Genomic DNA, 24,863 nt, shown 5'->3' on the forward strand with positions numbered 1-24,863 from the left:
TAGTGGTTACCTGAGACCTCAATGTCTAAATGGGCTCATTTAAACCATTTGGTTCACCTATAAGCAAGGTTTTGTACCCTGCCATCTATACACCGGTCCTCCAGTCACAGTAAATGAGGCACAGTCCATTAGAAAGAAATGTCTCTGCAGCAACTGACATTTCATTCAAGCACTTTCACATCCCCCAGGAATCTCCATCTGCTATATGTCAAAATTCAAAGATCTCTCTTTGTGAACTTTAACACTCCTCAGAAACCAGATGGAAGGGCAAGTCTACTTCATCCCGATTACTTTGGTATTAACCAATTTAGTGCAAATCAGTGCTTTACAAAGTCATCATTTTCCAAATTCAAATAATAACTGCCACTGTGGCTTTTTAAGGCATATTTCTATTTCTCTTCGATTATCATTTGTAAGTAGGCTTTTTTCTCTCTCTTTGTGCATTTAAACAAATTATCGTTTAACACTGTCCCAGGAGAGTTTATTTAAAGATAAAATCTGATTATGAAATTTTGTCTATAAACATGCATTTTGGTTTTTTAGCAAAACTATGGCATTTAAAGCAGCCAATGAGAAACCATATAGAAGCTACTAAAGTGAAGATAATTGAAAATAATCCTTAGAGCAAAGATCTAAGGATCTACACATCCATGTATACACACACACACACACACACACACACACACACACACACATACACACACATACTCACTTGCTCTTTCTCTCCTCTCTCTTCTTCCCTTACTCCCTCTCCTGCTTGTCTGTCTTTTTCTTTCTCTGTCTCTGCCTCTCTCTCTCTCACATGTACACTTCAAGGATCAAAAAAGGGAAATGAGAAATTATCTAGATCCTCAAAGCACTATGGAGAGCAATCCTGAAGTTCAGGCTCCAAAGCCATAACTGTTTGCCGTTAGAGTTTGGATGCGTAAGTATAATTTTACAATTGTGTACAATTTTTTTTTATTTATTGTGGTTCTGGGGATTGAACCCAGGGCCTCATGCATGCTAGTCAAGTGCTCTGCCACTGAGCTACATCCCCGCTCCCTCACCTCCTTTTTAAAACTTTTTAAAAGTTTGAGTCAGTGTTTTATTAAATCACCTAGGCCTGGACTTGAATTTGAGACTCTCCTGCCTCAGCCTCCCAGATAGCTAGAATTACAAGAGGATGTGTCTATGCTTAGCTAGAAGTGTTTGTTTGTTTTGCAGAATTGGGGATCTTTAAAGGAAGCTACATTCATTTGGGTTGTTTATTTGCTTGTTCATTTTGGAGATAAGGTTTCTCTAAGTTGCTAAATTGAGTTTGAACTTGCAATCCTCCTGCCTCAGCCTCCTAGACTGCAGGGATTTTACACATGTACCACAACATCCATCTTAGAATCACTTTAAATAAAATGCACGTTTTGGCTAAGGATGTACTTTCCCCACAAATCATTAGATGACATAGGGTCACAATCCCTTCAAACGTCATCCGTTCTTATTACACTGGCCTGACATTCATTATGCTTTCAATCAGCATTAGAAAGAAATGTATCTTTTTTAGTGTAATGATACACACACAAAAAAATTTTTTTGTACCAGGAATTAGATGCTTGTGCCACTGAGCTATATCCCCAGCCCTACACACAAAATTATAAGATAAAAAGTATCTTAAATGATGAAAAGCTTGAGGAAGCTTGAGGCATTACATAACATTATGATCCAAGGATCCTTCCACTCCTGATTGCTCAGAGACCAGGCATTCTTTATTTCCCTAAATCTTCTCTATCTCTAGCTTTTCCTAATTGCATTTCTCCTTGGTTTTCTTTATGAAAATGCTGAAATGTCCTGTAAGATAAAAATATCCCTCCCCTGAGTTCCCTGGGAGTTGCTAGCTATAGCTCTCTCTTTCTTTGCTTAGTTGAGCTCTGAAAAGAATAATCTCCCTGGTGCCAATTTAGTTTTCTCTGTAACTCGCAACCCTCTGCAAGTTGATGGCCACATCCACTGGATAAAAGTTATTCTCTTTAAAATAAATTTTTTTAAAAAGTATCTTCCTCCAATCCAAGGATATCATGGAGGCTATGGAAGTTTGTTGTTGCTGTTTTGTCTTTTTGAGACAGGGTCTCGTTATGAAGTTCAAGCCAGCTTTGAGCTCACTTTGTAGCCCAGGCTGGTCTTGAACTTGCAAAGATCCTCCTGCCTCAGCCTCCCGGGTGCTGGGATTACAGGCATAAGCCACTATACCTTGCTGGAAGTTTCTGATTTGCTGACCACACTGTGTTTCTCTGACTTTCTGTGAATTAATGTTTTGTTTGCTTTTTGGTGCTGCAGATGAGCTCTTTTTGTTTCTTACATTAGCGCTTCTTCAGTCGCTGTATATTAAATATTGGTGAGCTCAGAACACTGTCTTCAGCTCTCTCCTTGCTTCATTCTGTGAATTTCACATATTATATAATTTCATAATAGTACATATAGATAATTTTTACATATAGTTGCCTGATAGTTCATTCAGCTTCAATGCTTTGCAGGCACCTCCAACACTACCTGACTTTGTCTGAATGACTAACCTGACCTCAAACTATATACTTTAATTCCCAAGTTGGATGATACCATCATCCACTCAGCCTCCCAGATTAGATAAAACAGTCTTTTTAAATCTCTCCCTTCTCCCTGACCCCATGCAATGAATTAGTCATCAAATCTTGATTCTGTTTGAGTGGGTCTTCCTCTTCTCCACGGTTCCTGATCCAAACTTTTCTATTTTCCCAGTCTGATAATTAGAATGCTACCTAATTGGCCAAATTGATTCCAACTTTGACCTCTATCTTAGTCTATTTTCTCTTCTTTAACAAAAATACTCAAGGCTGAGTACTTGATATATATTAAAAAAAAAAAAAAAAAAAAAAGAGCTCATAGTTTAAGATAGGGTGACCCCATCCGTTCAGCTTGCATGAGGGCCCTTTTTGACTATGACTTGGTGTGAAAGGGAACTAGCCATGTCTGGATAAAGGAAAGCACAAAGGACTTCCTTTTAAAACAAGCTGTTGTCATGAGAATTACTTCACTTAGGAGCAGCATAGATCCCTTCCCAGGACAGACCTTCCAGTGATCTATTCGCTTTCCACTAGGCCTCACCCTGAGAGATTCTACCAACACTCAACACCGCACTGGGGAGCAAGCTTCCAGCACATCGCCCTGGGGCACAAACTACATCTAAACCATTGCAACTTCCAGGCCTATTATTTACATTCAACAGCATCTTCATCTCCGGTCCAGGTACTGGGCAAGGTGAGCATGATGGTGAACACAGCTACGTCCCTGGAGAGCTTACTCCCTCGTGGGGAAAACAGTTAACATCTACGCTGCTTTCAAAGTACTCTGTAAAATGTGCAGAAGGCTGTACTATTCCTCTGTTAAAATCGCTCTGAACCTCTTTATTACCTGCAGGAAAAAGTGGAAAATCTCATGAAAGACCTTTGGGTGTGTTCCGAGGCTTCTTTTGTAGCGGCAACTCCTATGTGTTAGAGGCACCAAACAACCTGTGGCTTTAGGCCCGGTCCTCGGGGATTTCACACATTCTTCCTTGCTGTTTGGCTTATGTCTTGAATTTCTACATATCCTTTAAGCCTCAGTTCCAAAGCCACTTCCTTTCTCCTCTAGGAAGCATTCTTTCCTCTCATTCCCTAGTGGCAGCTCTGTGCTGACACTGACTTTGCATATTCTGGTACAATAACTCTTGCCACATTAAAATCCAGTTATGTATATGTCTACTCACCTGTTTGCCCAACTAGCCTGTGAGCTTAGAGGTCAGGAACTACAGCCTACTTGTTTTTGTCTCCAGTACTTGGTACAATAGTCAGCACTTATTATTCATTGAATAGAGGCATTGTTGATATGCTAAATAAGAAATCAATTCACCAAGTCACATCCAAACATCATTCAATTTTCAGTTTCTGTGTGACTTAAAGTAATATTTAAAGTCAAGGTAGTGGTCACTGGACATCCTTGATTGCCCCTTTCTCAAATTGATATGCATTTGTACCCATTTAATATGCATTCAAATAGCTTTTACATTTACTTTATGTACAGTCCAGCTATTACAGACAGCTATCTCAAGTCAGCCAATTATATAAGAAAATTTCAATATAGTGAAACCATCCTTTAAACTACCTAATAAATAATGCATAAGATTTTTCACATATAATATTATATGTGTGTGTGATGTTAATAAACATAATCACTATGACTACAGAATAATATTCTTTAAATAACACACAAAAAAGCAATGAGTTGCTCTTCAAACACTTGAATGCACTCAGAACGGCAAATAAACTAAGGTTCTATGTCACTAACATTTATTTTTTCTATTTCAGTGATAATTACACCAATAATCCTGATTCAGCATTCACTGCAGTTCAATTCATTAATTAAAACAATTTTACTGCTACCACTGTGATTTTTCAAGGATATCAAAAACACATTCAAAAATCAAAATAGCATACATCATGAGTTTTGATATGTGCCACAGTATGCTTCACTTTGATTTCAACTCTGCAACTAAGAGACTGTTCTGAATTTAAAAGGAGGTAGCTAATATCCCATACATTTTGAACAAAACACTTAAAATACAAGATGAGTTTAGTAGAAATGATAATGTCCATGTGACAAGTAGCAAATTGACAAGTTTTCTCAAATCTTACAGTGGTAAAATATAAATGAATATAAATACTTTAGTCATAGTAAAGGCTGAAGAATTTATAAGTCCTTATAATTCTAATGTAATACTAGATATTTTTTAAGTTTTTACTTAAACCATAACTTCTCTGCTTATGAATGACTGGTATGTATCCAGCAAGCGAATATATTTCATCCTTAAATGAAAAATGAAAGTTTTAACTCAAAGAATGACAAGGTACATTTGAAAATGTAAATGCCCATATCAAGGCAATGTAATTATTTTTATATATTAGAAAAGATTTGGCTGCGTTTTGCAAAGTAGCACTTTAATTCTGAGCTTGATTTAGTAAGCACAGTAACATATTACTTTTGCCATTTTTGACAAGTCTAGAGCACCTGAAACATAAAATATGATTTACAACAGCAGACTGTGCCAGAATTGACCATGACATGCCAGAGGAGGGCCTATAATGGAATATATATTCAAGTTATAATTTAGTATGTGCAATAGAATCTCATAAAACTGGAATAACACTGAAATAGCGTTTATTTCTTACAGCAAGGGAATTCCATCTTAATTCTCACAGTCAGTTTCCAAAGGAAGCTGAAAAAAGGGTTTGTGAATAAAGTAGAAGGAATGACAGGCTGTGAGGCAAAGGACATGTCTTTTCAAATTAACTTAAGGAAATGCAAAAATATATGTTGTCTTCAGCAGCATCCGAAATAGGCGACATAAAATAGTGCTGGGATGCTGATAGCAGTTTCCCCCCAATTTTTTAGAATTTAATTGATGATGGAATAGCTACAGGTCCTCCCACGTCCTCTCTTCACCTTCAGCTGGTCAAAATGGACAAGAAATTGCACTAGCTGCCCACGCTTCCAGGGAGCCGTTTCTGCCTGACATGATGCTTTGTATTGCAAAATAACTCACACTCTCCATTGAGAGATTGATAGTTTATCAAACTAATTTAAGGGAATGCTTGTTTCCTTTTAAAGTACAATAACTCAGCTTTTAGACTTTATTGCTGCACATAGAAGATAGATTTTGAAAACACCTATTTCAAAGGATAAGTTAAATCGAAAAGTATTTTAGCTATGCCAAGCAATACCTTTTACGTGAGAAAAGATTGCACTTTAATATTTTAGTTAGTCAAACCACCTCTTTTTAGTTAGTCAAACCACCTCTTAATACTCTAGTATCATTCACAATTACTGTGGCATTAGTGTGGCCCTACAATAGGTACACTGCTAAGACCCCAGGTGAGAAATAAGTCTTGAAGAGTGATTTATTTTATTGTGTGAACTGATGAGCATCAGTTAAATTGCCTTTTAATTGACTGACTGTCTAAGAAACATGCCTTTGAGGGAAACACTACTTTTGAAATTTCCTTTGGCTAGGAGGGAAGAAGTACTTTAAAGTCTTTGAAGTTTGCAGCCATCAGACTAATTATCAGCACTATTCAATGCACATTCATTTAATTACAGTAAATTAAAAAGGATGTGGGGGTTTGGGAAGAAAATAAGGGAGTCACTATACGATGACAAAAATTCCAGACAATGCGAATTATGCATGCCTTTTCTGGAGGAGACCATTTTTAGTTCGCTCTCTCTGTAGCAAACCCAGGAACACTTGACGAATACACAGAGAGGGAAAGTCAGAGGAGAACGAAGGTGGAAAGAAAAGAAAAGGAAAAAGCATTTATTGTGAGCCAAAACTATATAGACACTTATACTGTTTACTTAATTCAATTTTCATAGCCACTTAGAGATACAATTTCTCACATTTATACATTAGTATAAGAGCACACCCTTATAACTCACTATCTGCCAAGCACTGCTATAAACAAATATACACCTGCACTCATTTAATCTTCTCAGCAATCATTCTTGGAGGACTGCTTTGTTTTTACTGTTATCTCTATTTTACCCTCCTGGAAACAATAGTTTAGCATGGGTAAATGACTTGCCTAAGGTCACACAGCTGTGGTGCCAGTACTAGCAAGGTGGAGGGCCTCCCAGTAACAGTGTCAGTTATTTCCCTCAGTGTCGGCTCTGGAAGCCCTGAGTCTTGATGAGGTGGTACAACAGAACCTGCTTCTTCTGGTTTGCCTGCAGTCACAGTTCATGTCTGGGCAAAAGGTGTCTATTTCCAAGGGGCACTAAGAAGTGGACAAGGAGCGAGATGAGGGACCTCCATTAATAGAACACCACACCTCTGGAAGCAGCAGTCCAACTGATGAACTAGCAGGCAGAGACAGAAAAGTTGGGAACTTCTGCTCTGGGTGACTTAGAAGGAAAAAGTCTTAGGAGACAAATAAAAGGATCTGAACCTCCACTGCCACAATTCAAAACCCAGCGCTTCCGGATACCACGCTGCTGGATGACAAATAATAATACAAAAGCTCAGCTGCGTCTGGGAAATGATCTACATGCAAACATTTTTAAAGCATAATGATAGATGTTTTGATAAAAGTAACAATTCCATTGTTCCTGACATTTAGATAGGCATTTAGAATGAATATCAGATTAGATGCAAAGCCCTAAGCAGCAGTTCAGTCAGGGGTCTTTTATAGCAACACATCAGAGACAGCAGAGATGCCTAAAATAATCGAGAGCATAGTGGTAATTTTTCCTTTGGTTAGGGCATCCCATCGCATTTATTCTGTGATCTTTTAACAGCTTGCTAGAGCCACTGTTAATAGGTGGTCAAAAATCACTGCCCTTTTGGTATTTTTCCTGGTACATGGCAGTTGACTTACAACAATGATGACATCCGAAACAACCAGTATGTGTCAAGAAAGGACTTCTATACCTTTAACTTCCAGTGAGATTAACATTCGGAATCCCACATAAATTTCCAAATGTTGTCATTTCTTTCCTTCAAATTCTTTTTTTTAACTTCAAATTCCCATGGTTGGTGAAAGGTTAGTTTTGCAAAAGAATAAACTTTCTCACTTGCTTTGAATCTCTGATTACATGAAAGCAGGGGGCACGGTCCGAATGCTTCTCTACCTTTGTGGGATGCTACAGCTATCACAATTTCATTAGCTTCACAACGGTTTTAGTACCCTCTGAACTTGAACTATTGGCTTCTTTATCAATAAATAAGTGAAATCTAATCTGTTTTAGTGACTAAATTCTTCTTTGAAGTTAAAACTAGAGGGCCAGGCACTCTGTTTGCATAATTTTACAGATGTTGAAAAACATCTTTTCCTGGGGAAAACAGCCTCATTCATGGTTTTTTCAAATGATAAAATCATTCAATAAAAATTCCCATATTACACAGATGAAAACAAACCAGGGTCTGCTTCTAAACTAGTTTCATTTTGGTGAGTTATTTTACTCATGTCCTTCTTTCCATTTTAACATTTAGTGACCTAATAATAATTCCACTGACACATCTCAAGCTAGTACAGAATTGAATACAATTAGACAATGGAAGTACAAGTAGAAGATCAATAGCCTTTCAAAGTTAGACCACTTTAAAATACCGGAAGAGCATAAATTTGAATTATTTAAGCAATTTTATGTTGGAAATATTTGATTAGAAGTAAAAATGTACCAATTTTGAGAATATTGTTTATAAAGACATTAGAAGAAACGGTATATGATTTCAAATTTTAGTTCTGAACTCAGTGTTAGGAAAAAAACAGTTTTTATATTAGGAAAAAAAATCCTCAACGCTCTTGTTTAGTTCCACAACCCCGAATTCTAATGTTTACAAAGTACCTCAGAGCACCGTTTCCCCAGTTCTTAATGAAAGTAATGATTTGAATGAATTCTTGATCCTTCTGGGTAATCACTAAAATTTTTAAAACAAATTAATCTGAAACATTCCTACAGACATGATTACTAAATACATGAAATAGCCAGTGTTCATTAAGATCACAGATCGGTTTTCTTTCTTCATTTCCCTCCTTAAACTGACCTCCCTGGGAATTCTTAGACCATCAAAATGTTGTTTAAGAAAATCATCACAACCAAACCTTGAGAAAGAGTAAACATAAGTGTGAGTCATCGCTGCTCAACTCCACCAACGTTGCTTTTGACACTTTATACTCTTCAAGCGACCTGTTTACTCTCTCAGCAAAGGCTGCCAACTGCTCTAAAGTTCAAAGCAAGGTCCCTGATGCTGTCTTCCTGTTTTTTCTGCTTCTTCACAGCTACCACGTGAGGAACCACGTACAGCTTTCCTTACCTTCCCATGGCTCTAAGAACAAGTCCTATGAGATTCCCAGGGAAACAGGTTCCTCCTCTGGTTAAAAATAATCCATGCGAATGGAGAGAGGCAGTGATGTGAGAAATTCAGGCCTTTTCCTCTCCTCCCAATCGCTTGAACGTTATATATACGGCTAACTAAAGGTCACAGGGTTTGCAGTCTTTCCCTGCCCTTTTTCTTCTTTTTCAGTACTGGGGACTGAACCTAGGGCCTTCACAATGAACTATAGATCTCTAGCCCTTTTTTCATTTCTTTAGAGACAAGATCTCTCTAAGTCACAAAATTACCTAGGCTGCCCTTAAACTTGTGGTCCTCCTGACTCAGCCTCCCAGGACACTAGGATTATAGTATGTTTTCTGAAAAGAAAGAAACAACTATATTTGGAGATTCACCAGGAAACAGTTTGAGCAGATATAGAATTTTTAAAATAATAAAATTATATTTTACCAATACAAATACAACAAGATACATTTGTTATGAGAGAAAAAGATAACCTACAAAGATTTGGGGTGGAAAAGCCAAGTTGAGTCAATTTGAAAACTAGTGGATATGTATATGGACAATCTATGTTACAGATTATCAGAATGAGATGCATTATCCAACTGCAGACTTCTCTTTTCTATAACGTCATGCAATTTGTTCTGCATTTTAGGGAAATCAAATACCACGTGCAAAACTAGAATATAACCATGTACCTGCGATTGCTCAAGGAAAGTTTTGTGAAGTGTACCTGGATTGGAAGCAATATTTAAAACCAATTGTAAGTATTTAAGGTTAGTACATTTTTTAATTCACTACAAAAGTGGAGATAAACACAGGTTTTATTGAGGTGAGTGGATTAGCTAAGAGAAATGTTGGAAGCCTGATTCTAAGACTCATTTTATTAAAACAGGCCTATTCTCATTTCTTGCTTTGGGTTATAATAGAGCCAGCCTCCACCCAGAAATGACACTTCCAAAATGAAGATATTGAGTGTGTGTTATTAATTGATCTTATTTCAGTTTACTGTACTAACTTATCTGGCATAAGATAAATTGTTGTCAATTGCTTCAATTAGACTTTTCTTTCCCCACGAATAAGAAAGAAACGTCTAATAAACAATAGGAAGCTTGAGGTACAGCTTCACACCGAATCTCAGCTGAGAGTGAACCATAGATCTGTTCTCCTATTACTGAGCAAGGCTGACAAAGTTGCTCAATAAATAATAAAAATGAAATATTATTGGTAAAACAACCATCGTTTCAAATGTCATGCAATTCTTCTATTTTAATTTTTCCTTTGCTTTTTGATGCATTGGATACGCATAACATCAATAACCAGAGTGAAGTAGCGAGTGCACCAATAATGTGAAAAGCTGAAGGAAAAATTGTTTTCTGGCGCATGGGCACCGGTGTTCCAATTCTTCCTAAAAGCTGCTCTGACTAAAAATTTACATTTTCTTATAAATCAATTACTGCATATGGCTTAACTATCTTTCATTATCCTACATTGTCTATAGGACAGAAGTCCTAGTAACTTATAAAGACACTTTTCTTGCAATATGCAGAGCTCTATTTAGATATCCTTAAGTTCAATTTTTGTGTGTGGATTTAATTGCATAGTAATCCAGTTCCCAAAGCACATCAAAGGCCATACTCCGCCTCTTTACCGAGATTTCAACTGCTCTCATCAGCTAGTAACTTTAAAGCATGATCAAATTTGTTCTTCAATCACATCAGCCCTGTTAATAAACTATTCTGTATGCTCATTCATCCATTCTAACACTCCGCAACTTCTTTAGGATATCTTCAAGAGGAATCTACAAAGGCATCTTTGATTGCAAGCTGGCTCTGGAGTAAACTTTATCAATGCTTGTTTTGCTACTCCACAGAGGATAACAGGTGACATGCTCCAAGAGAAGTCAAAGTGAATCTTTTTTTTCTACACACGATTAAACTGTTTTTTCAAAACTATAGCTAACACATCATAAGTTGCTTGCATAATTCAACAATATGATTTCAAATATTGATTTTTTTTTTCCAGGAAAAAATACGTTATTCAAGTACATTTCTTGGGTTCAATTGTATTTAAAAAAACAAAAACAAAAATAAAGGAAAGAAGAAGAAAAACAGAAAAATGAAAAGAAAAAAGAAGGGAAGGGAAGCATGACCCATAGTCAACCAAAACAAGCAGAAGCACTGAATGCCAACGTTAGAAAGCAAAACGTGAGACTTACCACTCTCGCTGTCGGACTTGTTTTCGTGCTCCGTGTCTGTCAGGGTGAGGGCGGAGTTGGACCGACTTGACAGGCAGGAGCTGCGGCCCGATTTGACCCCCCTGCCCCACAGTCTCATAGCATGCTCGGGGGACATCACTGCTTCATTTTCAGTATCAGCATCTGACCCTGCACTGATAGAGTAACCTCTGTGAGGGAGCCCCATTTCCGCACAAAATGCCAGTCCTCTTCGAGTTGCTGGTTCACAAACTCCTAACTGCCTTAGGGTAAAATTCTGTCCTAATTAGGGGGAAAAAGAGATAACAACTAGTGAGTATATGATTAGTGTAGTTTTAGTTTAGTTAATTCTTTTTCTTTAGAAAATATCCCTGAAACAAGCACTCAAGCACTCGGGCTTTTCCACTCTCAGCACTCTCCACACTGGGTGTTTACGTTACTCTGCACAGTGTATGGTTAATGGGTGCAATTATGGGATGCTGGGGCTTCACTGCAGACTCCCCACAAGCTCTGCTCTAAGCCCCTTTGTCAACTCATTAAGCCCCAAACCCCTCCAGAGAAATGGGGCAGGCCATGAGAATTCATCCCACAGAAAGAATTTGTCACCACCAGCAGAATTTTGTTTAGCAGACTCATAAAGCAATAGAAATTGTCAGATTATTTCCTGTGTCCTGGCTCCAGTCCTAAACTATAGGATTTTCCCACCCATGTGTCATTCCTTTGGAAAAGCAAACACTTCTTTTAAGAAAAAATTACTTAAGGAACAATAGGAGATTAGTCTGATCATATCTTTCCACTTTAATTCAGCCATTAGTATAAATATCATGTGCCTGTGTATTCACTAAAGTTTAGAGTGTCATCTGGAAAACTTGCAGCATACTTTGGACATCTTTGACTTTCTAGATATTTTGTTTTAATAGACACCTGGGAACACCTGCATTGATCAGAGTAAACCAATTTTTGTAAATAAAGTGAACTGTAAAAATAAAGTGGGAGTATTGTGTATTTAAAAATTAATGATAAAACCAAGTTCCCTGAAAAATAAATGGCGTGAACTCTGCAGGCCTTTACTAATAAATTGAGCATAATAAAACTCATGACACTGCAATAACTTAGAGCAAGAGTGTTTAAATTAGGTGACACCTTAAAATGATCGCTGTTATTAATGACTTCTGCAATCCTGTATTTATTCTTGAAATTTCCCATATGTTTATGATACTATGGATGCACAGTGAGAGAAATGGTTGCTTATAGGATGCATAGATATATGGTTCTTCCATTTCTTATCTCCTATTGATATGGTAGAATTGAGATCTAGGTACCAACCAGAATCAAAATACATATAAAGAATAGTAGAATCTAAAGATGATTTAAATGCAACTACCTAATAATCAAACCTTAAGCATTTATACTAGGCATACTTTTAATTTTTCTACTTCTGTGTATTAACTCTACAAACATTTTAAAACTAATTTTCTGGTATGAGAAACCTATTCTATATATTTTTAAAGTGGGTATTATACATCATCTGTGATAAAATAACATGTTGACTCTTCTAGGAAATAAGTCAAACATCATGCACAGTATAGTAAATATTTGGTTGTAAAGATATTAGCACCCCCCAGGCCTCAGCGTACTTTAGCTAATGTGATTAATTGCTTTATTGCTCTGGTCCTATCAGAAGCTGGAATCAGCTTTATCTTAGTTGGACTTCCAAATGGATTCTGACAATGAAACTCATAAATAATGAAAAACAGTTGCTACAATTAGCTGCAAATCAAACTGTGCTTATCAAGGAGATGTGAATAAGCATCTGAATTTAAAAAGTATTTCAGAGAAAGACGAAGAGGGGGAGGAGAAGGGAGAGGAAGACATGAACAGACAGACAGAGACAAAGAGAGGGAGGGAGACAGAGAGAAAGAGAGGAGCTCACTCCCTGAACAGTGAGGAAGAGTGAACAAGTGTGAAGCTCTTGGCAGTAAGATACAGTATTGTCCATATTTGTAAAGAATTAATGTGAATTATACTTATGGAAGTCAATCCAAATAAGGTCAGTGTCATCATGGACAGCGAACAGAATTGCTGTGGAAGAGTTTACTTGTTGTTATTTGCATGTCACATTTAAAGTGGAGGTGCACTCTAAAACATTAAAATATCGCCATCATCTATGCAGTTTTCAAAATAAGAATACAAAATAATTTGTTGTTATTGCTTTTCTCTCCTATTTTGGGAGATGCCCACATTCCAGAAAAAAAGGGAGAGACATTCAAAGGCGATATAACTCTCTTTCTAATCTCTGAGCTATAACTTAAAACATTTTCCAAGTTATTGCCTTTTCACCCTATTGCCATCCCACTGCAAAAATCTATGAGGTGAAGGAAAGCAGGAAACTGCAATCTCTGTTTGTTCTGCAGGTACGGAAGCACAATGTGCTCTGTGGCTCATTGGCCAGCTCATCATCCCTGTGAACTCCGCTGTGCCGCCCGAACGCCAGGCCACGTGACCCTCTCAGGTCAGAGTCCCACAGCCACTCAAAATTCCTTATCGTTATTTCAGAAATGCAAACTAGAAAGCAAGAGCTTTTTTAGCAGAATGTAAAAGTTTATTTTTGTTTCCAGAGGGGCGGGGGACCTGAAACTTGGCTTCCGGTGGACTTAGTTGAAAACCCCTCACTAGTTCTGTTCAAATCGTTTCAGTGCTCTATTTTTAATTTTTAATCTTTCAGGGTTTTCATGACTTGGCTTAAGAGATGGTTTGTGTAAAAATGCCTTAAAATAAATACCTTGACAAAAGTAACTCATAACCACCGGAGAATGTATAATTTGATAACGGAGAAAGAGTGATTTTCAAATCTTTTGCAAACAGCCGCTTCACTGACAAAGTGGACTTTTACTGAAGCAACTGCCTGGCATGACTTGTCTCAATGCTTCAAATTCTACTGCTGTCATTTTCCTCCTTGGTAAGGAATTTTGATCTTAAGATCCCTTGTTTGATTGCAAACTCCCTGGGGAGATCTAGCTTTTGAAGCAGAATAAATTAGTCTATCACTTATTTCTCGCTGTAGCAAGATGGGTTATACTTGGGGAAAACATATGCAGTTTGGATAAATTCTGAGAAGAGGGAAACATGAAAAGTTCCTTACTGGAAGATGGAACGGAGAAAGAAGGTACGAGGGCTGGGCTAGGTGAGTGGTTCAGGGTTAGCTTGGAGGCAATGTAGAGAGGACGGGCAAATGGGTGTGACCAGGGCAGCGAAGATATCTCTGGGACCAAAACGCTTGACAGTCCTGCTTAGCTTCAACTAATAGGATAGATACCGAATTCTTATTTTCCTTGTTTTCATTAGTTGTAAAAGCCCTCTGTGTGTGCGATAGTTTAATCACCACTCCCTTAACTTCTCTTTTTGCCCTTCCCAGTCTTAATTCTGTTTGGCCACTACTGGTAAATAAGTATTTCTCTCCTACATTTGGAATTTTGGTAACCTTGATCAGCAGTGCCGACAGCAGAGTTTTCCATTATGATCTGAAACAGTACCAAAACGATAAATTGAAGCAAGAATGAAATATCCCTGAGGGTAGAATTCATTGTGATTAAAATGCAAGGTTAGCTTGGACTGGATTAAGTATTTTTGTTTTATGGCACTCATAAATTTGAAAATGTATAGAAGAAAAACTGAATAAACATGATCGAGCCAGGTAGTGTCATTTAAAAGTTTATATTTTAAAAAATGACAAATACCTCTGATGAGGTTGGCACATAGCACAGCTACCTTTTAATGAAGGGGATCAGAAAAATGAGTTAGTTGCAGTACTTGAGCTTTTTCTCAGAGAGTGCCTAGAAGCTAGTCAGAGAAGACAGGGATTTCTACAACCTGCAATTAGAGCAACATTCACCAATGGGTAAGTCATCTGCTGTCTCTTAGAAGAACTGAAAAGAAAAAGACTGCATACAAGACTGATCTCAGGGTGGGATGGGGTGAGGAAGGCTCCCTAGGGGAAGGGATTCTCTGCCTCTCTAATGTCTAGATTGCTCCAATATCCAGATATAGTTCTTTCTCTCTGTCTCTTTTTTTTCTTGAAGACAGGGTCTCACTCTGTGGCATACGCTGGCCTTCGACATGCTATATAGCCAAGGGTGGCCTTGAACTCACATTAATACTCCTGCCTCAGCTTCCTAAGTGCTAGATTACAGGCATGTGCTATCATGCCAGGCTCTTTTCTTTCTTTTTTTTTTTTTTTAAATAAACAGGTTTATTGAGCTATAACTCCCACACCATAAAATGTATTCATTTATAGTGTACAATGGTTTTTAGTCTATTCATAGTTCTGCAACTATGATCACAATTTAGAATATTTTTATCATCCCAGAAAGAAATCTCATAATAATTCTCAGCCACCTCCCACTTTCCCCTTACTTGCTTCTTGTCCTGGCCCTAAGCAACCATTAATTTGCTTCTGTCTCTATTGATTTGATGATTTGGAACATTACAAATAAAGAAGTGATTGGTTTCTTACATTTAGTACAATGTGTCAAAGTTCAAACATGTTATAGCACATATTAGTACCTCATCCTTCTTAGGGCTAAATAATATTCCTGTGTATGGATATACCATCTCTTATTTATCCATTCCTAAGTTAATGGACACTTTTGGAGTATCATGAAAATGTTTCTGGAAATATTATATATAAGGGGATTTTGTGCAAACACATATTGTACTTCTCTTAGATATATACTCAGAGAGAAACTTCTGGGTCCTCTGATTGCTCTGTGCTTCATCTTTGGAAGGACTGTCAGATCGCTTGCCACAGCACATGTGCCAGTTCATTCCCACTAGTATTATAGGAGGGTTCAATTTCTGCACATTCTCACCAACCTGTGAGAACCTGTTGATTCACACTTAAGTCATACTGCAAGTAAGACCTGAAATATGCAATGAGCATTTGGAACATAGGTCATTGGTATTGAATTTAGGGAGCAAACCAGAAAATTGTTCTTTTAAAAAGCAGTTGACTCTGTGGGCCTACTTTGGGAATTCAGTATTACTTTATTCTATCCTTTCTTCTTTATGTTTTTTTCCTAAGATAGGGTCTCACTATGTAGTGTTAGCTGGTCAAGGACTCACAGCAAACCTCCTGCCTCAGCTTCCTGAGTGCTGAGGCACTAGCCCAGCTTTTATCTTCTATTGTGCTACTTCTATTCCTCATAAAATACTTATCCATTAAAATTATGAATGCTCTTTAACTCAGACTGTTTGCCATTAAGACTATATCTTATAGAAATAAAATCATTTGATCCTAATATACATGTATCAAAATGTTTACTATAGCATTTTTATAACAAAAATTTAAGTAACCCAAATGTTTACCAGTAAGGGAATGGCTGAATAAGTTACATATCCATGCCATGGAACACTGTGTGGATGAGTTTGGACCTATATTTTCAGATCTGGAGTGAAGCCCAATATGTATATTTTAAGTTAAAAATGTAAGTTCCAGAATAGTGTGTATAGTATGATTCCATTTTTGGAAACTAAGGAAAAGAACCAACAGATTATATAAGTGCTTATGGTTTGAGCATGAATAAAGATGAGAAGAATAATATAATTCTTATTATGGCTCTTTTAGAAGGGTAAGGAAAGGAAATGGTTTCCAATTTTATAGTTTCAAATTCCATTTTTGATCACTATGTCAAAAACTTAAACATACAAGAAATGAAGCAGTGGTGGTGGCCCGTGCCTGTTATCCCAGCACTGGGGAGACCGAGGACCTGGAGCCTGGGCTACACAGGGAGACCCCGTCTCTAAGTTGATACATAAATATTCAGTACCTGAAAAGTAAGGGAAAATTAATGCCTATCTTTTTAAAAATGTATTTTCCTGATTTTCTATTTAATAGCTCTCATGCAATAATTAGAGATTTGATACATTACTTTCTCTTGGGAAAGTAAAGGTTTAAAAATCTTCTTTATTATAAAGAAATGAAATTGTGTAAGAGCAATGTGGGACATAATTTTTTCTCCATTTTGATCCTTCGTTTTGCTTTCATCATATAGGTTCTTTTAAAGGAGCAACCCCCAAATTCAAGTATGAGAAAATAATCGGTTAACCAACATAAACAAAATACACACAAATAAAATAATCTGTCACTGTCTTTAATTATTTCTCTTAATTGTGAGTTTGAATGAAATTGCTTTTGGAATGCTACTCTTCCACAGGCCAAGCAAAACACAGAACTCCAAATCCTGCAAACAGTGCTAAGTGCTTGCGGAATTGGTCTCTCCACCATGTTACCAGAGTTCCCTTTTGGCCTGTGTCTGTGACATGGTAGGAGGATCAGACAGAAATATATGTAACTTTATTTCCTAGTGCATACTTTATAGGACCTTCCAAAATTCATCGTCATTTGAACAGACCACCTCTCCTTGAAATTGCAATAGGAATTTCAATGAAGATACAAATTTCTACTGATAAGGCTCTACATGGAACTATATTTTCAAAAATTATCTTAAAAGCCAAATGAATAACTGAACTTCTTTACTTTTTTTCTCTTTGCACATAAAAGGGAAATATTTTCAATATTTCCAATATTTCAATATTTTGCTAAATGTATCTATTAGTATGTTATTAACATCCCAAACCTCATCCTAATGTTGGGGTTTAGAAAAATAATATCTCAAAGAACAGTCAATCAGAGAAGTTTGAACCGAAGGACATGAAGCAGCCTCAGAAGCAGAGTTTCTCTGACCTTCCCCTGCCTTCCTGTGCCCCACTGTTCTCCCTCCTGAAAGTCATAGAAACTGGAATTCCTTTTTCCCAAGATAGGTCACAGACACTGGAAACTCTCCCAAAGCGAGCCATGGAACTGGGACAGATTTTGCTAGTCTTTCTCCCTTTCCCCTAGAAGATCCGGTTACATACACAGAAGGAAAGAATGCCACACAGAGAGGCCAAGGAAAACCTGGCCCAGCCTCACTGGGTTTCCTCCCTCGGTCTGGCACCTTTACATCATATGCTTTTTGTCAAATTGTGTATCTACATGGCTATCCATTTTTCATCAAACCAAACCACAAAAACAGATAGCTTTCCCTAGGTATTTGGGTCTTCCTTTCTGAAGACTCCTGTGTCACGTACAACCTTGGTTAAATACATTTCTTATGCTTTGTTCTTGTTAGCTTTTGTTATAGGACCGTCCTATGTGCCCTTATGATAGGTGGGAAAAGGTACGACATCTTTCAGACCCCATACAAATAATCTCAAGTTTCCTGAGGACATCGAAAATTACCTTTAAGCACTACATGTATAATTCATTTTATTACCCCAAACATAAAGTCTAATGGAAGCCGCTGCCCGGTGCCTCCACAACAATTACAGTGAATGTGGCTGTGAATGAGCTACCATAGCAGAAGTTGGAGGTGGGCACTAAGACGAACTCGTGTGCTGAGGGAAAGCACTAGGTGTATTTGCAAGCAGGGAAAGCAGGATTAGAAGGAATGGCCCTGGCTGGGGAATATGCCCTTTCTTCAAGATAAGATTAGTGAGGCTTCCAGGGGTGGAGGAACATACAGACACTGAGTAGTGGCCGAAACGAGAAAACTTAGGTTGTGAGTCAACTGATTTATAAAAAAAGTACATCTTTTAAGCCTGTATCACGAAGAATTTACACACTCAACCATGAACAAGTGATTTTAGCAATGATTTGCAATTAGAGAACTTTAAAGTGTTTCTTTTATCAAAAGCATTTTGAAAATGAATTTGCTTCTTATTTTTACTTAGCAATTATTTTTTCAGAACAACTCAAAACCCAGAGATAATAATACGCCTACAACATATCTGCTGGTATCTGATAGTCAGACTGCAGTAGGTATTGGTATAAATACACGTATGGTTTGGCATAAAGCAGCAGGTGTTTAATAATTGTGACTGAAGCTGCGCCACGGTGATTCACAATGTGGATCCAGAATTGGCAACGTGGCCAGGAACCGGATACAAGTTTAGCAGTAAGCTGGAGGCTCAAGACATCAGACCAATAAAGGCCGAGGCAGGGGGAAAGGATTACCCCCACTGTGTCCCGAGGAGGGCTGTAAGCTACATCTATCTACTCACACCTTCTGGTAGGTAATCTACAAAGCAGGTCCACAGCCAAGCCTGAAAGAAGCACTTGCCTACTTAACAGCCAAAATTAGTTAACCATCAGTTAGGCAGGGGAGCTAAAAGAGGGAGTTAAGAGGAAAACATTAACATGAAACAATGATAAACTGGAGCTATTTAACTTGTGTCTTTAGTACAGAAATTTAAGGTTGAGTAAACATGACCATCTAAATCCTTTAATCCTGCCGCTGACATTTATAGTGACTGAGAAGGATTAATCATTTTGATCTCTAAATGAATCATTTTAAGCAGTTCATATTTAAAAGTAATAAACTTTGGAGTTGCAGTAATTAGCCTAGTGGATCTGATTAATGTTGCTGGGTTTTGTCTCTTATAAAACCCTATGCTCACAAAAATTAACTTTTCTCAGCACTAGTATTTCAGAAAACAAGAAAAAGGAGTTTCAGATTCCTTTCATTTTTGTAAGATGACAAAGAAAGGGGGGCACCAGGGAAATGAAAAGTTTGGGGTCTAACTGGAAATTCACGGCAGCATTAAGTGCTGAATGGTAAGACCATATGGTCATATTTCTTTTGAAGTCTAGGATCAGTTCCCATTATTCACTATAATGGCATCCAAGACTAAACCAAATTTCAGTCTTTAAAATTAAAAGCATTTTCCTCTTGGCTCTTGAATCTTCCTCTTTCACAATTTTCAATATGTCTGAAGGTTTAATATATTTCTGTAGTGTAAAAAATACAAATAAAAATAAAAGGAATAAGAAAACTAATTTATTCCATTCAACTTCCAAAGCAGGATAAAAATGGTGCAGATTCACATACAATTAGTATTGTAATCAGAGGAGTAGGTAGTGCTATTTTTAATAACTGTCCAATGCTATGAGTGACATTTAAAAATTATATATATAACCTTCATGTTCTACATTTGAGATATATAAATCCAATTCTTTTGACCTATCTGGAACATATAGTCCACAGAAACATTTAAAAGTTGCCTATTATTTTAGTAATATTCTAGTAATAAGACTGCCTACCAAAGCAATCTATATCTAAGGTTTAAGACAGGCCCTTTTCTATTTGGAATTAATGAACATATTTAAAGGCATGGGTGCATCTACACGCCATCAACTCTTCATTCTCTCAGCACAGTCCTGGATATGTCACATATGCTATTATCTTGCCGGGCAAATGTCTTTATCCGGCAAAGCCTTGCAGTACAACAGCAGTGGGGTTGATTGTAAGAGAATATTGTGGTTATGGCTCAGTAGAGACCACGGGACTGCCCTCGGCACCAAAGGAAGTCTCACCCTGGCTGAAGCTGAGGGAGAGGAAAAATACAAACCCCAAACTTGCCTCATTCAACTACAGATGTTTGAACATGGTTTTGTTTTTATATTACTATTTAGGTACTTTTTATATGCAGTGAAATTCAGAGATCTAAAGCAGATACTTCCATGAGTTTTAAGAAACACATCTCCCACAAGCTTGAAGTAGGTATGGCACATCTCCCCCTTGCTCACCGAGCTCTCCCGCACCACAGCAGTTCCCACTCCAGAGGCAGCCGTTGTTCTCCTGTATTGTACTGAGGATTAGTTTTGTCCCTTCTTTGAATGTAGTATAGATAGAGTCATATAGTATGTATTCTGGATTCTTCCTATCCACATGATGCTTCTGAGGTTCTTCATATTGCTGCATATATTAGTTCAAATTTTTGTAAAGTAAAGTTGCATTCTATTGCATGAATGTACTACGATTTTTTACATACCCCCACCTGGTGATTTTTAATTTGGGTCTATTGTGAATTAAGCTGCTATAAACATAAGTGCTCATCTGTTTTGAGTAAATACTTAGGTGAAGTGCTGGGTCAGGTGCGAGATTTTATTTTTAACTCTATATATGAAACTGCTGCTTTCCAAAGCGGACATGCCATTTTATATCCTACATTCCCATTAGTAATGCACAAGAGTGCCAGTTGTCCACATCTTCACCAATATTTGGTGCTGTGGATCTTTCTAATTTTTGCCATTCTCATGGGTGAATAGCAGTATCTCACTGCAGTTTTAATTTTCATTTCCTTGATGGTTAATGATGCACTAACAGGCATTTTTTCATGTGCTTATTAGACATATATGCAGCTTTAATGTGACATTCTTTTGCCAAATTGTAGTATTTCCCTTTTGTTATGGATTTGTAGAAGCTATTTCTATAAGTCTTATTGCATATGTTCATATATATATTACACAAAGCCACAGAGAGGTACATGCATACATACGCACATAGAAAAATAAGGAAGTTTCTCCCAGACTGAGGCTTTTCATTTTCCTGTACATATCATTTGATAAATGGAACTATTAAATTTAGATGAAGTCTAATTTATCAAGTTTTTCTGTTTAATTTAGCCCTTTCATACGCTTGCTAAGATATGTTTGTCTATCCCAAGGCTGTGAAGATATTCCAAAATATGTTTACCTTTTTATCATGGTTTTTTAGTGGCAATTGGATGGGAGATTAGAGTAGAAAAATAATTCAGAGTGACTAGTTATTCCTGGACTTGGAGCTCACTGAGTTTTGATTGTATGAGCATTTTATAAGTCTGGGTCTCAGTTTTCCTCCCCTATAAAATGGACTTAGTTCTAAAAGGCTCACCATCAATGACTTAAAAGGTTATTAAAATTAAAGATCCCACAACCATATAATTCTACACAGAGGCAAGAAGGAGGCAGCACAAGGACCCCAAGACAAAACAAACAGCAACAATATCATGAATTAAAGCAGGAAAAAATGGAAAGGGCCTTGGATAAAAGTTTGAGTCATCAGGGTTACAATTTCCTCCAGCTCGAGTACTCTTGGTTTATATTTCATTCCTATGCTGTCTTCTGATCAAACTCCTCCCCTAAAGACTGTGTCTGGAGCTCATTCTGAATTGGAAGCCAACCATCAGGATAGCACAGCCATTAGCAGGCTGTACTTGTCTGAAGGATGTTTTTCTTCTCCGATCCCTTAAGTGTACAGACAACTTGCGGTGGTTCCAAAGCAGGGATTGTTTTTCATGTTTGACCTTTCGGTGATTTAAAATTGGAAGGGTTTCCTCTAAGACTAACTCTTCCAATATAGCGTCTATTAATATGTTGCTTTTTAAAAATTTCCTATATGGTTTTGTTGCTGCTGTTATTGTCAGTAATTTCATGGATAAATTTTTGTTGTATGTATTTCATGTGCTTTTATAAGAGTTTTTGGGTAGAATTTCCTGAATTACTTCTTTTCTATTGTTTATTTTGGCTTCTTCCTAAACTGGAGTTTCAGAATTGTACAGAATGTCCTCACTTTAGAAATGTGTTGTGTTTAGAAGTTGATGTTGATCAGCATGTATTTTCACAGGAAACCAACATATAGGATGTGGGGATGGAAAACATAGGTCAATAAGTTACATGCAGTTAAAGGACTGGGGCATGAGCACTATGGAACACATCCTGCATGTATAAGACTGTCCTTCTGAAAACACGTGCTCCTAATTGCAGCCATGGAGAGCTCTCACACAGGAGTTTCACTGTGACTTCTGCTCACCTTGCTGGGAGGAACATCCTAAGCAAATCACTGGTCATCCTGAAGGAGAATTAAAGTCAGTGAAGGTCAGTGAATATTAGGAATTGTATATTGCAGGTGAGCAATTTGGGATTAGCTACTATCTTCTCTAGACTAATAGGAAAACTAATTCATGTTTTCATGTTCACTGACCATTTGAATTTCTCTTTCATAAAATGTCTATTCATGCTATTTTCCATCGTGGTTGTCTATTTTCAATCTGTAAAAGTCTCTCAATATATTATAGATATAAACCTTATGCATATCACACGGAGCAGAAATATATTTCTTAATAGAATGATTTTTTAAAGATGTTTTAATTTAAATAGGAAAGGGTTTAAATAGACATAACCATTTAAGTCTATCTGTTCTTCTTGGTGGTCGGCGGTCATTACAACTGTCTCCTCTGCTCCTGAGGTGGACACATAGCCCTTGGAACAGGCTGCGTGGATACAGAAGCACTTCCTCCTTGCCATCTTCTGTTTTAAAGACTGGAAAGCAAGAATAGTACATGCTTCCTCTTCTCATGCCGCTAAAAATGGCCAAGTGTGACAGCGCTGAAAAAACAGCGGTAGGAAGAAGTCTCAGGAGAGTGAAAAGACACAGTCCAATGTAGAGAAGAGGCCTTCTCACCTTTGCATTCATTCTTGTTTCAGAAAGAATATGAAAGTGTATCTCCCACCTGGGGAGCCACAGGACAAAAGCCACATGCTAAGGACTGCAGAACAAAAACAGATAGAAGGAACCTGGGTCCTTGGTGGCATCTTTGATCCCTGGGTAGTCTTTCTTTGGAATTATTTGTAAGAAAATAATTCTCTAAGGTGCTTAAGCCACTGTTTTCGGAGCTACCCGCTAGTTACAGCTGAAGTCATTCCTGTCTTATTCAGTCTCCCAAATTAACTCCTAGAATTCTTATGGCTTTACTTTTTACATTTGTCTTTAATCCATCTTAATTTATTTTTGAATATGCTGAGAGATATGGGTCCAATTTTATATTCTTCCAGATGGATAACCAGTTGTGCCAGCACCATTTATCAAATCCCACTGAATAAAAAAGTTTTCCTTTTATGTTGAATTTTCCTATATACTATGATCTATTTCTGAAATTTTAGTCTATTCTACCCATCTAATTGTTATTATTTGTGTCAGTAAAATATAGATGTGATTATAACAGCTTCTTAATACTTTAGAATTTACATAATAAGGCCATTTTATCTTTACTATTTTTCTTTTAAGTATGTTTTTAAGCTATTTTCAGACCTTCTCCCACATGAATTTTAAGATCACTTATTCCAATTAAAAATAACCCTAACTCACTGGGATTTTATGTGACAGTTTTGATTTCTACACATTCATTTAGTGCGAACTGACATGCTTATAGTAGCAGTCCTCCCTTCCAAAAACTGTCTTTTCATTCATTCAAATCTTATTTTATGTCTTTCAATAATATGTTATATATGCCTTCATGCGCATCCCACGTTATCTTTGTAAAGTTCATTGCAAAGAATATACTGTTTGTTGCCTTTGTGATAAGACTTTTTTCTGGACTTCTATATTTAGTTGATTATTGTTTAAGAATGACAAGTTACTTAATAACATGCATCAGTATTATTCTAAACAGTTCATATTTATTCGCTCACTTTATCCTTAAACTATAGAATGATCTACACATAAAAATACTGAAGCATTGAACATTCAGTCATCTGTCCAAGTGAGTTATTTGGCCAAGATTAGGCAATGTGCCGCTCAGAGTAGCATGGGATCAAGTAGCATGGGATCAATGTGCCACTCAGAGTAGCATGGGATCAAGTAGCATGGGATTCAAACACGGTCAAATAGACCCAGAATTTATAATCTCAACTCTTACTCTACATTGCCCATATTGTCTACATATTTATTTAGCAGTAATTCAAGTACCAAATTCACTTCAGATTCTATATTTCTATTTCTAGTGATGTACGATTTTCTAGGTATATCACTGTATTATATTTAACCAAAGTTTTGATTTTAACTTTCCTCAAAATATATCCTTCTCTTATTCCAACTGCCAAAACATCTAGAATAAATTTGAGTAGCAATTACAAATGAA

The 24,863-nt window shown here is 37.1% G+C and overlaps 1 protein-coding gene across 2 annotated transcripts in view; it reads right to left on the bottom strand.

Moving 5' to 3' along the window:
- Tenm3 (teneurin transmembrane protein 3) overlaps positions 1 to 24,863 on the bottom strand; it is a 613,899-nt gene that overhangs the window by 409,144 nt on the left and 179,892 nt on the right. For both annotated transcript variants that reach the window (XM_013513154.1, XM_013513152.1), the window contains exon 3: positions 11,091 to 11,369. In XM_013513154.1, the coding sequence (XP_013368608.1) occupies positions 11,091 to 11,369 (279 nt within the window). The remainder of the gene's footprint in view (positions 1 to 11,090; positions 11,370 to 24,863) is intronic.

The sequence above is a fragment of the Chinchilla lanigera genome, unplaced genomic scaffold, assembly GCF_000276665.1.
Source record: "Chinchilla lanigera isolate Chin_1 unplaced genomic scaffold, ChiLan1.0 scaffold00002, whole genome shotgun sequence".
In the NCBI taxonomy this organism is placed as follows: Eukaryota; Metazoa; Chordata; class Mammalia; order Rodentia; family Chinchillidae; genus Chinchilla; species Chinchilla lanigera.